At 59.6% G+C, this 13,694-nt stretch overlaps 2 protein-coding genes across 4 annotated transcripts; both read left to right on the top strand.

Annotated features, from left to right (window-relative positions):
• Positions 1-451: 451 nt before the first annotated feature.
• On the top strand, positions 452-5,181 carry CXXC1 (CXXC finger protein 1; the record flags this gene model as incomplete). Its single annotated transcript, XM_044683268.1, has 14 exons — positions 452-570; positions 896-996; positions 1,098-1,315; positions 1,502-1,660; positions 1,754-1,801; positions 2,097-2,252; positions 2,646-2,753; positions 2,835-3,019; positions 3,155-3,362; positions 3,443-3,553; positions 3,850-3,899; positions 4,010-4,106; positions 4,197-4,349; positions 4,765-5,181. Coding segments are annotated over 14 exons (1,860 nt in total), but the record flags the coding sequence as incomplete, so codon positions are not given.
• A 253-nt stretch (positions 5,182-5,434) lies between these two features.
• Positions 5,435-13,614, top strand: LOC123254211 (methyl-CpG-binding domain protein 1-like). 3 transcript variants are annotated; one of them, XM_044683265.1, is made up of 14 exons: positions 5,435-5,501; positions 5,673-6,077; positions 6,465-6,579; positions 6,709-6,806; positions 6,907-6,989; positions 7,089-7,129; positions 7,242-7,391; positions 7,476-7,604; positions 7,975-8,118; positions 11,182-11,346; positions 11,427-11,609; positions 12,350-12,472; positions 12,635-12,709; positions 12,801-13,614. In XM_044683265.1, the coding sequence occupies exons 2-14, from the start codon at positions 5,836-5,838 to the stop codon at positions 13,245-13,247; spliced, it is 1,995 nt and encodes a 664-aa protein (XP_044539200.1). In that variant the 5' UTR covers positions 5,435-5,501; positions 5,673-5,835; the 3' UTR covers positions 13,248-13,614. The 3 variants fall into 3 exon arrangements, with proteins under 3 accessions (XP_044539200.1, XP_044539202.1, XP_044539201.1); XM_044683267.1 differs by lacking the exons at positions 5,435-5,501; positions 11,182-11,346; positions 11,427-11,609 and having other exon boundaries at positions 5,599-6,077; positions 6,667-6,806; XM_044683266.1 differs by lacking the exons at positions 5,435-5,501; positions 11,182-11,346; positions 11,427-11,609 and having other exon boundaries at positions 5,599-6,077; positions 6,465-6,806.
• The last annotated feature ends 80 nt before the right edge of the window (positions 13,615-13,694 follow it).

Genomic DNA, 13,694 nt, shown 5'->3' with positions numbered 1-13,694 from the left:
AGGATCCTGAAGCCCTCCCAGGAGCAGGATAAGGTAGTGGCTGGGAGAGCCTAGGGACAGGCCGCCCTAGGCCACCCTATCAGGCTTCCCGCAGGAAGAAGAGGTTGGGGGGAAGGACTTAAAGGCAACCTGAAGGGTTTCCCAGCGGTAGAAGAGAAAGAAGCTGAAGGGGAAGGTCTGAGGGCACCCAGGGGTGAGGGTGGGTCAGCCAGGTGTCCAGTGCAGGGTCAGGCTTGGGCACAAACCAAGCCTTGGGGGGAGAGGAATTCCTACAGGAAAATAGGGAAGGCCAACCTAGGAGGACTGCTTGTGGAGGCAGCCCTGGGGAGGGAGGAGGAAGAGGCAGGAGGTTCTCTTTGGAGGAGTTCTGGAAGGCACAAGGGAAGGGGGCTTTGGGTTCCCTGGAGGAGAAGCCACAGGGCCCATTCCCTCCGTTTTTCCGGCCTTGTAGGAGGGTGAGTTTTCCGATCCTGAGCCGGGGGCTGTTGGAGAAGAGACCAAGTCTGAGAATGGGGAGAATGCACCCATTTACTGTGTCTGCCGGAAGCCTGACATCAACTGCTTCATGATGTGAGAACCCACCCTGATTGGCGGGAGGGGGGGGCGGGTTGTGGCCAGCCAAGCCTGGGGCCTAAAGGGGGATGGCCACAGAGTGGCTGAGGTACGCTGAGCTCTCAGTGTCCTCATCCCAAGACAGGGCCAGAGGTCCAGGGTCACCTGGCCAGATTATTCTGGGAAGAGAGAGCCCCAGCAGAGCTTTCCTTAAGCGAGCAGAGTCTTGGGCTCCCATGTCTTCCTCAGAGGAGGGATGGGTTCGGAACTCATCTCAGGAGAAGCCACCCAGTGGGGCGACCAGACCTATCTGAAGTTCGCTTTTCCTCCGTCCCTTGTATAGTGGCTGTGACAACTGCAATGAGTGGTTCCATGGTGACTGCATCAAGATTACTGAGAAGATGGCCAAAGCCATCCGAGAGTGGTACTGCCTGCAGTGCCGTGGTGGGTCTGGGGGATCCGAGGGGAGGGGATTCAGGGGGGAATCTTGCATGTCGTCAGAGAGGTCCCCTCAATCTCTTTATGCCCATCCACGTCCTGGACAGAGAAGGACCCAAAGCTGGAGATTCGATACCGACACAAAAAACCATGCCGCGAGCGTGATGGGGAACATGAGGCCGAATCCAGGGATGATGCAGCCACCCCACGAAAGAAGGCTGCCTCAGATCTCCTGGTAGAGCCCATGACCATCCCCAAGGGCTTCGCCTCTCCCCACAAGGCCCCACCTCCTCCAGCACCAGGGCCTGTACGAGAGTCCAACCAGGTAAGGCTTGGATTGGAGCCTGGACCTCCGAAATAGAGTTGGAGAATCTAGGGCTACCACCAGGGGGAGGGAACCCGGATTTGGAAAAGAAAAGACATTTGGGTGCCCAGGGGGTTGGGCAGGTTCCGAGGACACCGGGAATCCCAGGCGTGTCTGTCTCTCGTCTTCTCTTCTCCGTCCCAATAGCAAATCAAACGGTCGGCTCGGATGTGCGGGGAGTGTGAGGCTTGCCGACGGACTGAGGATTGTGGCCACTGTGACTTCTGCCGTGACATGAAGAAATTTGGAGGCCCCAATAAGATCCGACAAAAGTGCCGCCTACGCCAGTGCCAGCTCCGAGCCCGGGTGAGAGAGTGGGAGATGGCTGCCTCTGGGAGGTTGGGGCTAGCCCTCACCTTACCTTGACTTCTTATGGGTTTTTTTCCTGTCTGTCTGCAGGAATCCTATAAGTATTTCCCTTCCTCGGTGAGTCTGGCATCAGCTGTGGTGAGTGTTGGGGTTAGGACTGAAGCACGTCAGCTACTTTGGGCTATTAAGCCTCATGACAGCCTCAGTTCCAGGAAACGTTACAAAGGGAGGGCGCGTGGCCTTAGAACATTTGGCAGGACTTGTCTCTCATCATCTTCCCTCTCCTTTCCAGGAGAGTGTGAGGAACCTCAGGTTCTTTCTACCCCTCTCTTCTTGGGACTCCCCTTCCCTCCTCAAGTCCAAGGATTCGGTCCTGGCTTTGGGCTCTGGTGGCCTGCTGACCTCACTATACATACTCTCTCTTCCCCCACAGCAGAAACTTCTTCGTGGCCGAGAAGAACATTTCCAGCTGTTAAAGGAGCCCCCAGAGGCTGTGGCCACACCTGAGGCACTATCTGATGAGGACCTGCCTCTGGACCCTGAACTCTATCAGGACTTCTGCACCGGCGCCTTTGATGACCATACCTTGGTGAGGGGCCGGGCCCCCATTCCTTCTTGGGGAGGGAAATTATATTGACCCTTGGGTTCTTCTAGGCTAGCCAGCAGGAGTGTCATTCAAAAGACCTGCTGCAGGCCTGGGACGGGTCTGAGGATGGGGCTCTGCCCCGGCCACCTGTGTGGGCTTCAGCTTCCTCCCCTGTCCAAATTCACGTGGCCACTGAGGTCTGGTCCATCTCTAAATGCGGGATTTCAGGAATCCAGAGGGAAGAAAGAAGGACACGCTTTCTTCCCAAAGCTCGGATCCTAGAGTGCTTAGGCAGAGACATCACGTGTCCCAAAGGGCCATTTGGCCGAATGGAGGCGATAGAAGAGACTGGGACGGTGCCAGAGGGCTCAGTGTCCTGTCCCTTTCTGCCCCCAGCCATGGCTGAGTGACCCTGAGGATGCCCCTTTCCTGGACCCAGCACTTCGCAAACGTGCGGTGAAAGTAAAACACGTGAAACGGCGGGAGAAGAAGTCAGAGAAGAAGGTGAGTGGCCGGAGAGAGGGCAGTAGGTGGGTGCCAAGAGCCATAGCGGAGACTCACCCATTGCCCCGCGCCTTGTCCTAGAAGGAGGAGAAGTATAAGCGTCACCGGCAGAAGCAGAGGCACAAGGATAAGTGGAAACATGTCGAGCGCACGGATACCAAGGACCCAACTGCCTTGCCCCAGTGCCTGGGCCCCAGCTGTGTCCAACCTGCCCAGCCGGGCTCCAAATACTGCTCTGACGACTGTGGCATGAAGCTGGCTGCTAAGTGAGCCTGTCCCCTGCCTGTGCCAGTCACCTCCCTATTTGGTCTCACACCCACTCTTGGGACTGACAGAAAGCTATCTCTGGGGTGGCCCCCTGGGAGGGACTCTCTGGCCCAATTGCCCTCTCCCCCTGCCAGTCGCATCTATGAGATCCTGCCCCAGCGAATTCAGCAGTGGCAGCAAAGCCCATGTATCGCAGAAGAACATGGGAAGAAGCTTCTGGAACGCATCCGAAGGGAGCAGCAGGGGGCTCGCATGCGCCTGCAGGACATGGAACGGCGCTTCCATGAGCTCGAGGCCATCATCCTTAGGGCCAAGCAACAGGTGGTGCGAGAGGATGAGGAGGTGAGAGAAGCCCTGCCTTCTGGGAGCGTGGGGTGGGGCAGGGGGCATTCTCCACTTCACCGGTGCTTCCTCATCTACAGAGTAATGAGGGCGACAGTGAGGACACTGACCTACAGATCTTCTGTGTCTCCTGTGGCCACCCCATCAACCCCAAGGTGGCTCTGAGGCACATGGAGCGTTGCTATGCCAAGGTACCTGGTCATCAGTGGGCATGATGGGTGCACAGATAACGACTGCTCTCTGGAGGCCCGGACAGATGGGGCGACTTCGACTCTCCATCTCCTCTGGCCTAAAGAAATGGGGACTGAGGGATGGTGGGTGGAATGCCAGCTGCCCCGAGAACATGGGGATTGGGCAGACTGTCCTCTGGTGGGTGGGGAGCAACTAGCTGAAGAAAGCAGAAGGGGAATGAGTCTGCGCTAGCAAGGAGGGCCAGGAAAGGGCTGGCTGCGGGTGACAGCCTGGCCTCCACCTTTGTCTTCCACAGTATGAGAGCCAGACGTCCTTTGGGTCCATGTACCCCACCAGAATTGAAGGGTGAGAGGGGAATCTTGGGGGGGGGGACTGGTCGGAGGGTGGGGGGCATCTTAGCAGATTTCTGAGAATCACCTCATTCCTTTGCTCCCCACTCCATCCCGCCCCACCAGAGCCACTCGACTGTTCTGCGATGTCTACAACCCCCAGAGCAAAACGTATTGCAAGCGTCTGCAGGTTCTTTGCCCTGAGCACTCCAGGGACCCCAAGGTGAAGGAGGAGGGCCAGCTGGGTGCTTGTTTCTGGGGAGGTGATAGTGGACCGACGCTGATCGCCCGCTGTCCTTTGGGGCTGGGGCAGGTGCCGGCAGATGAAGTGTGTGGCTGCCCCCTGGTCCGGGATGTGTTCGAGCTGACGGGGGACTTCTGCCGCCTGCCCAAACGACAGTGCAATCGGCATTACTGCTGGGAGAAGCTGCGGCGGGCCGAAGTGGATCTGGAACGAGTGCGCGTGGTGAGGGAGGCGGGGCTGGCCCGGTCAGGTGGTGGGGGCGGGGGGGGTCTCCCCTGGAAGCAGCTAATGGGGGGCCCCAGATTGGGCCGGATTTGAAAGGGGGCATCAGGCAAAGGTTCCTGCAGAAGGCAGGTGGGTCAGGGCATCCGCCAGGCCAGAGAACATTCTCGGGGGACCAGGGTGGGGGAATTGGGAAGGACTGGGAGAGGGATTACTGGGGCCAAGGTCAAGGTACCTGAGCACCTCTTGTCACCCCAGGGAGAGAGAGGCAAAAGGTGGCAGTTTGGGAGGGGAGTGGAAGGGTATAGTTCCCTCACCTGACTTCCGGGCACGTTCTGCCCCGCCCTTCCCCCCCCCCCAAACACCACAGGCAAACTTGGGAGGGTGAGGGTGAAAGTGGCTCGTTCTCTCGCAGTGGTACAAGCTGGATGAGCTGTTCGAGCAGGAGCGCAATGTGCGGATGGCCATGACCAACCGGGCTGGCCTGCTGGCCCTCATGCTCCACCAGACCATCCAGCATGACCCCCTCACCACAGACCTGCGCACCAATGCCGACCACTGAGCCTGCTGGCTGCCGGGGTTTCCGGCTGTGAGGATGGATGGTGTTATGTTAGTGGCCTGCCTCTGTTTCCCCCTGCTGGCTCCATTCTGCTTGCATCTCATCTTCCCCTTTTGGCCACTTGCCCTTCTGCTCCCCCCTTTGGGTGGAGGCCTATTTGCTTTAGCTGCCAGCCCGTGGGGTGCCTCTGGTGCCCCTCTGGAGGTTCCTTCCCCCCCCCCCCCCACTTCAAATCCATATGTTTGGTCACAATAAAATTTGTTTGGAATGACATGACTAGACTGAGTGCTTGCACTGGGAAGGAGGTGCCACCGGGGCAGGATTTGAATTGGGATCTGGCTCCTGAGCCCAGAGAGCTCTCTGTCTTAAGAGGAAGGCCAGCGCGGCCCAAGTGGCCTGGAATAAGAATCGCCCAGAACATTCCTCCACTCTGCTCCTTAAAGGGCCCGCGCGCCCGGGGGCGGGCGCCCCGCCCCCACATCGGGGCGGGGCCGGGCCGGATTTCCGGTTCCGGGTCCAAACGAGCGGAGGAGCGGACGAGTTGCGGCTGTGCTTGGGAGCTCCTGAGGAGCTATCGTGGATTCGGCCGCCAGGTGGGACCCCGGGAGGGAACTCCATGGGGGTGGGGGACGGGCGGGCTAGGCTCTACCGGCAGAGCGAGGGGCGGGGGGTAGGGAGGCCTCAGTTTCCCCCGGTGGTGGTATCTGGTGAGTACCTGAGAGGAACCGGGGGCCCGGGATCTTACTGTGGCCCCACGCCCCTAGGCCCCCCCCAGTGCGCCATGGTCCCCAAAGACAGCAGCTGAGCCGAGGCCGGACTGCGCTGGACCCGGAGCCCTCCGGCCGAGGCGGCCATTTCGCCCCCTCCCGCTGCTGACCCTCTCGGGCCTCAGTTTCTCCCCTTTGTCAACATGCGGGTGGCGGTGCAATGCCTTTGCCTTCTGGTTCGGGGATCCTCAGGGCAGCCGGTCCCCCTGTGAGGCGGCCTGCCCCACCCCACCCCGCCCCGCGGCAGCCATCTCTAGGGCCTACCACTCTCTTTCCCTCCCTCCTTCCCGTCATGGCTGACGACTGGCTGGACTGCCCCACGCTGGGCCCAGGCTGGAAGCGCCGGGAAGCCTCCCGGAAATCGGGGGCCACCTGCGGCCGCACGGACACCTATTACCAGAGGTAGGCAGGAGCCCCAGCGCCTTTGTGTGTGGGTGCCATGGCAACCGGGGAGGGGGAGGGGCGGGGGGAGGGGAAGGAGGGAGCGCCTGCCGCCCGCCGCCTGCCGCCCGCCGCCCGCCGGGCCCAGTGCTTAGGAAGCTCTTGGCCTACGATCTCTCTTGGGGTCCTCCCGATCTCCCCCGGGACCCCACCTTACAGCTGAGGTAAGTGAGGCAGACACAGATGAAGCGACTTGCCCAGGGCCGCCATCTTTGAACCAGGACGGAACGGAGTCTGGGCTCAGCCCAAGGAACAGTAAGGGCAGAGGTGGAGAAGAACTGCTGAGGCCTCTGCCCTCCTGATATAACCCATCCCTCCCGGGCCTGCCCCCCCCTCTCCCCTCTTCAGCCCCACTGGAGAGCGAATCCGAAGTAAGGCGGAGCTGACCCGCTTCTTGGGCCCCGATTGTGACCTCAGCTGTTTTGATTTCAAACGTGGGGTTCTACAGTATTTGCCCACCAAGGTATATCTTACTACTGGGTTCAGGGAAGAGGTGGGCGCTCTCACTGCCACCACCCTCAGCACTGAAGGAACTGCTCGGGAGGAACAGGGCCCTTTTGGAGTGGTGCCGCTGTCCCCCCCCCCCCCCCAGGCGTCTTCTCAGAAGAAAAAGAGACCCGCCCGGCTGGAGAATCGCCCTCGGGAGCCCCCGGGCGCCCCCGCTGCCAAGGTGTCCAAGGCATCGCCCAAGTGAGTGGGAGGGAGCTCGCGGTTGGGATCCGAGGTGTTCTCCGGCTCGGGGCGGCTGGCCTGGCGTTCTCTGACCAGGCTCCCTTTCCGTCCTCCTCAGATGGTGTGAAAAGTGTGGAGCCCGAATGTCAGGGGACAGTGCCCGTCGGCAGCGCCTCCGGTTTCTGTGTAAAGGCTGCCGAGGTGGGTCTGGGCCTGGGCCTGGGCCTGGCCGCTTTGGGAGGAGCGGGCAGTGTCTGTTTGGGGCTGCTTACGGCGGCATCTCTTCCTTTCCTCCCCCAGCCCAGAGAAACGCCTTCAACCGGGAACAGAGGATGTTCAAGGTACCTTAGGGAAACACAGCCAGTCTGTGGAGGGGGGCAGAGTTTGGTGTGTGGCCTCGGTCTCGGGTATCTCCGGTGGGAGCCACTGTGCCCTCTCCCGTCTCCTTGGCAGAGAGTGGGCTGCGGTGACTGCAGGGCCTGCCGGCTGACTGAAGACTGTGGTGCCTGCCCTGCCTGTGTTGGGCAGCTGTCCCAGCCTGGTGGCCCTCAGCTTCCTCGAAGCCAGTGTGTCCAGCGCCGCTGCCTCAAGATTGTTAATAAGGTGAGGAGGGATCCCAGGGTCGGACTGGACCGGCTTGGGCCAGCCCCTCCCAGAGCTCCTGAGTGTCTGTCCCCCGTTCCCCAGACCTTTGGCTGTGGTCTCTGTTCCGGCTGTCAAACCAAGGAAGACTGCGGGACCTGCCGAATTTGTGAGCGCAGAGGGAGGCCAGGCCTCAAAAGGCGATGGAAATGTCTCCAGCGGCGCTGCCTCAGGGTGAGCACCCCCGTGGCTCAGACAGCTGGCCGACGTCCATGATGTTCCAGTCCAGCCTGTCCCCCTTTTTGAAAAGTGACCTTTTTTCCCCAGTGGACCAAGTCCTATATCGCTTTCATTTTGCCAGTGAGGAAAGCGAGGCCCACGGTTCCACCTTTTTCCTTTGCTGGGTTGTTTTAGCCCTCACAGTGGCCCCATCGAGGCCAAGACCAGGGAGCTATCGCAGCAGCTGACCTCTAGTGTTGCCTCCAGGGCCCACTTCTCTGCCCCACAGGCTGCCTCCCAGGCATGCCTTACCTACCATGGTGGTCGAGCTAGGGAGGGCCAGGCTAGGCCCTTTCCTGTGACTCACAACCCTCTTGTCTCCCAGAATCAGATAAAGAAGAAACCCAGAGGGTTAGCTGCCAGGAAGCACCCAGGCAGGCGTCGCCGAGGCCCGGCGCTACCACTGCTGCCCCCATCCCATCCCCCAGCTGAAGCCGGTGGCCCTTCAGGCCTTTCAGGAGATGCTCAGGTGGGAAACGCCAGTTGGATGAGTGTGGGAGGGTCGTTTGCAGCAGGCCCAAGTTCCTCTGTTCCCCACCTGGTTCTCCTTCTTGAATCTCCCTGTCATCCCCTCCCTTCTTTCTTGTTCCTACTGTCAGAATGGGTCCACAGTGCTGAAGGAGGTACTGGGAAGTCAGGCCTGTCTTTGTTCCAGAGGGGTTGGGCATTTGGGGGCCAAGGGCTTGGAACCTAGGGAACGTGGGAAGAGGGAAGGGGGCGCCCTCCCGGCTTCTCCTGCAGCTTCCCCAACACTGTCCTGACTTCCCTGCTGACAACAATGGCAAGAGACTTCTGATGGAGCTGAGGTGGCAGCGGCTGCTATTTTCTTCTTTCCTGCTCGCGCTTGCTCTCCTCCATCCTCCAGAGCTTGCTTGCTCTTCCCCACCTGCCATCACTCCCCAGTGCTGTGGCCCTGCCTGCCCCAGCCCTCAGCGTCTTCTCGCATGCCTCCCGAGTCTTTGGGGCGGGGTCCAGCTCCTCTGTAGGCCCCACCTCTGTGCCCTTGTTTTTGTTTTTCTCCCATCAATCCTCTTGGGTCCTATCCTCCCCTGCTCAGGACAGGCCGCCTTTAAAGCTACCTAGGAACTGGCTCCCCACAGAGGTGACAGTGAGTGGGACCTCAGGGTGAGAGCATGCATAGTGCATGTGGGGACAGGACCAAGCCAGTCAGTGGAACCAGCTGCTTTCTTCTTCCTACCCACCCCTGGGCACCCTTCAGGGCTTGTAGCTCCATCTTTCCCCATCCAGGTCTGTTGGTCTCTCTGTCTCTGCCCTAGTGGGCGGGAAGCCCTGAAAGCCTGGGAATAGCCCCTTTTCCTGTTATGGACTGCCCACCCTGCCTGCCTGCCTGCCTGCCTGCCTGCCTGCCTGCCTGCCTGCCTGCTTGCCTGCTTAGCCCAGGTTCCAAGCCCTAGCAGGAACTTTGTTAGGCCGTTGCTTTGTTCTTAGATGAGGCCTGATTGGGGTGGAGTGGTGGGTGGGTAGAGCAGGAAGACCTCCAGAGGTTCATCTTTTTCATTGCTCTCCCTCATCATCCTTCCTCTCCTTTCCTTGCCTCGCCCCTCTCCTCCCCTGGCCTGGCTGGCAGACAGGCAGAGCTACAGCAGTGAGTGGATTTTAAACTCAGTGTCTGCCTTGAGCGCGCTGGGGCTGGGGGCGGGGTGCTCCGGGCCCCTGGGGGGGAGGGGCGGCCTGTCCTGCCCCCCAGCACGTAAGTAAGTGAACTGGACTCATATTTCCTGAAGACCAGGGGCATCCCCTTCCTTTGTGTGGGGGCCAGAGAGAGAGAGAGTATGTCTGAGGGGGGTAAGTGTGCCGGGTGTTCCGGGTGTGGGTGGATGTCTTCATTTTGTTCTGACTTCACTGGCTGGCTGTGTGGGCTGTCCATCCTGTGTTCGACACCACCCCACCACGTGTTTGGGGGCGGTGGGGAAAGTATGCCCTCGTCCCCTGTTTGGCCAGTTAGGAGTGGGCAGAGAGCCTTGGATCCTCGTCCCTTCTCTTGCTTGTGTCATGAGGAAGGAGGTGGGGGTAGCCTTGGTGCCCTTTCCCCAGCAGCTTGTACAACGCTGGTCAGAAGACGTGCCCCATCCTCCTTCCCCTTTGACAAATGAGCCAGAATGGGGTGTGGCCAGAAGAAAGAGGAAGGCAGGGAGCAGACCTACCCTCTTTCAGATGCCCAACAGCTGCCAGGCCAGGAGCCCCCGGGAGTTTCTCTGTCACATGATGCCACTTGTCTGCTTCGCCTTCTTCTTCCTGTCCCTCCGGAGTATGTGCCCCCTTCCAGACCGGGAGGACTCCCTCCCACCTCTTCTTTTCTCACTCACTTGTAGAATAGTTTCTCAGGCTAGCTCCCAGGAGGCCCATGGGATTGGATTTGGATTTCCAGGCACATCATGTGATCCAAGGGCCCAAACCCAGCAGGGGGCCATGCGCCATCTTTTTTTTTTTTTTTTAAACCCTTGTACTTCGGTGTATTGTCTCATAGGTGGAAGATTGGTAAGGGTGGGCAATGGGGGTCAAGTGACTTGCCCAGGGTCGGTCACACAGCTGGGAAGTGGCTGAGGCCGCATGCGCCATCTTTTGTAATTTCCATCTCCAGATTCCTTAGTGGAGCACAGTTGTCCTGCCCAGGGCATTGCCCTCTTGCCCTGCAGAAATGAAAGTTGCTTCTGGAGCCACTGAGCAAGGGAATGCTCAGTATTGTTTGCAAGTGCATGTGAACGCGCACACACATACATGTTCACACACAGAGTAACTCCTGAAAAGAGCCACCTTTGCTCAGGTCCTCCCATTGCTGTTTGCAGGGAGAGAGGGCTGGGTTGAAATTTGAGGTTCTAGCTGCCAGCTGCCTCCTTCACCAGCTTGTTGCCTCCCTCCCCATCCTTGCAGCGTGACGTTGGTGGTTCAGTGGGCTCGGGGCTCCCCTGCACCTTCCAAGCGGGTAAGGCCCTCCATCGATTTTGCCCCTGGCTAGGCCATGGGGGTACTGGGGAGGCCAGTCCTTGTTTGGAGTTGAGCCTTACTTGATATCATGAGGAAAAGGCTTGAAGGCTTGGCGTGTCGAAGCTGGGCTCGGATCACGGGGAGGCTCGCTGCCTCACGCTGGGGCTGTGGCTTGTCCCTCTGTCTCCGCTACTGCCCGTTTTCCTTGCAGTTGCCTGTGGTCCCCTGCCTTCCTCTCCAAGGACTTTCTGTCTTACTGTGTAGACTCATTTCCTAGGGAGTGTCCCTTTCTCTCCCTGGCCCACTTGCCTTTGCTCCCGTTCCCTAGGCTGGGTGATCCAGATAGGAAGGTCACCCTGAGCTCTCCCGGCTGCGCTCTCGCAGTGCCAGCTGCCCACTCCTGCCCCTTCCTCCAGGCCCTCTGCACGCACAGTTCCTGTCCACTGTGTGCAGTAGAGGTGGCGAGAGTGGCCAGAGCCAGAGGGGCCAGGTAGAAGTGGGAAGGCGTGCGTTTGCAGACTCTGGTGCCTCCGGCTGGCAGCCCAGCCTAGCCCTGGTGACCTTGTCTCTCTCACCTGCTGCCCAGCACTACTCCAGCCGACGGCAGAACCGCCATTGTGGGGCATGTGTCGCGTGCCTACGCCGTGTGGACTGTGGCCAATGTGACTTTTGCCAAGACAAGCCCAAATTTGGGGGCTGTAACCAAAAGCGTCAGAAGTGCCGGTGGAGGCAATGCCTTCAGTTTGCCATGGTGGGTGTGGCAGCTGGCTCTGGGGAGGTCCTGGGTCACCATTGGCTGTGGAAGGTGCTCAGCCAAGTGTCTGCCTACAGAAACGACTGCTGCCTTCAGCCAGGTGGGACAGCCCTGCTGTAGAGGGGGCAGCTGCGCCTCTGTGCTGGCCACGCCGTAGGAAGGGTGCCTTGCTTAACCGGGCCTGCCAGCCAGGTTGGCCCAAATCTGGGGGCCTCTGTGGCCAGAGGCTGGTTTCTGAGGCACTCGGCAGTGGCCTCGAGGTAACCCTAATTCCCCATGGGGCCCTTCCCTATCTCCCACCCTGGGTTCTGAGCCGGACCCACTTCCTGTATGGTAGCATCTCGCCTAAGCCTGGCTTTGGGAGCATCGTCGCCATCTTCCTCTTATCTCGGCCTTTGGAGTCCAGTCTAGCCATTAGCCCTTGTATTCCTCCAGTGCTGACTGCAGCCCCATCCATCCTTAGCAGAAGGGGTTCCCTGTGCTGGTGGAGGAGCTGGGTCCTGGCTTCATGCTGCCCCCAGGGACTGACCTGGTCATCCTGTGGGAGCCGGAGAGGGATGGGGACATCCCTGTGCTTGTGCCCAGTACCAAGCCGTGGGGCTCCCTGCTCCCTGTCCCTGGGTGAATCCTCCTAGAGGTGAGCACTGGCTGATGGACCCCCGACCCCTTTCTTTGCCTCCCTCACACGTGACCCTAGCTCTGCCTGGCCCACTGGTGGAGTGTGGGCTGAAGCAGTACCGTTCACAATGGCAGTCCTCTCAAGAGAAGCTCAGTGGCTTAGGAGCCAGGGTCAAGGAGGAAGTGACCCGCAACTCCTAGGCCTTTGGCTCTGGGAATGCAGTGGGTGAAGCAGCAGGTTTGGGACCCGAATGGAGGGTAGACATGCCTGGCAACCCCTTCAGGAGAGTCAGCTGCTGAGGTGGGCCTGCTGGTCTCATGCAGGCCTTCTGGCCAGGTGCCTCCCATCTCCTGTGACCTTTACCTTTAGCCCTTTCCACAGGATAATGAGCGTCCAGGCCTTGGGGCCCCAGTGAAGCAAGAGGTGGAGGGTTATGAGGCTCAGACCTCTGGAGCTGCTGCTTCCCCATCACCTGGAGGCTCCTCTCCTGGCTTCTCCAGCAAGGTAATGGGGGAGGGGGCTCCCCTCCCCAAACAGCCTATCGTCACCACTCAAAAAGGCCTGGCTCCCCAGACCCACGTTTGAATTGTGGCCATGCAGAGAATTGGAATGAATGGGCTTCTTTTTGATGTCCTGGGTTGGGGGGGGGTTTGTTTTGCCTAATAGGGAGCTAATCCAGTCCAGCTCCAGCATTCTGTGAAACAAGAAGGGGAAGCCGAGGCAGCTGCCGGCACTCCAGTGGTAAGAGACTGAAGGCTGGGCCAGCAGGCTGGGAGGGACAAGGTTGGGGGGTTGTGGGGAGCAAGACTAGCACAGGGATTTCTTCCTCCAGATCATGGAGATTTACAGTTTGAGTGGAGCTATCCCGACGGCGGCGGCAGGGCCCTGTGGAGAACTGGATGGCGTCCTGCAGGAGTTTCTGATGGAGCTGAACGAGCTGCCCCTGCCTGCCCACTGGGAGGTCCTGCCGCCCACGGGGCCAGAATTGTGTATCACCCAGCGGTCCCCCTTGTCTACAGTGGCAGCTGCGGTCATCCATATTCAGGCTGGCCTATACTTTCACGTGGTGGTGCAGGATGTCCCTGTGCCGCCCGCACATGAGCTCTATTCGGCCCACCCATTGCGCCTCACCACGGTGGATGAGGTCGTTGAGCTTATCTGTGACCTGGAGGCCTACTGCCTGTGCCCTGGCTGGCCTGATGGCTCACGGTCCCCGGACTGTGATGTCCTTGTGTATGAGGGCTTTTGCCAGGCCTGCAGCCTTGGGGAACAGCAGTAGCTGGGATCCCCATGTACTGAGCTGGTCCTTCCCCTAGCTCTCTACTTTGCTGCATAGAAGTCGATCTACACTGGAAAGGCCTCTCCTGCCTCCCCCCCCCCCCCATTATGTACTGTTCTGAGCATCCCCACTTGCCTGGTCTGCCCCTCCTTCCTATTGTCACCCCCAGCCACCCACTTTAGAGCTCCAGGACATCTCCATAGGGAAGGATGAGAAGCATATGGAAGCTTGCCTTCAAGTTTAGGAAATGGTGACACTGAATATCTGGGGAGGGGGACCTGCAGGGCCAGAAGCAAAAGCATTGTAGTAGGCTTTCTTTGTTGCTTTTCCTGTTATTTTTCTAAATAAACTGGTCATGATGCTCTGATTCAGGGAGACTCCACAACCTGCTAAGAAACAACACAGGCCGCCTACTTCCGTGGGGGGGGGGGGGGGGGCAGGGGCCGC

Source organism: Gracilinanus agilis, unplaced genomic scaffold (genome assembly GCF_016433145.1).
Source record: "Gracilinanus agilis isolate LMUSP501 unplaced genomic scaffold, AgileGrace unplaced_scaffold17710, whole genome shotgun sequence".
NCBI lineage: Eukaryota > Metazoa > Chordata > Mammalia > Didelphimorphia > Didelphidae > Gracilinanus > Gracilinanus agilis.
This window is presented reverse-complemented; position numbering and strand designations above follow the sequence as displayed.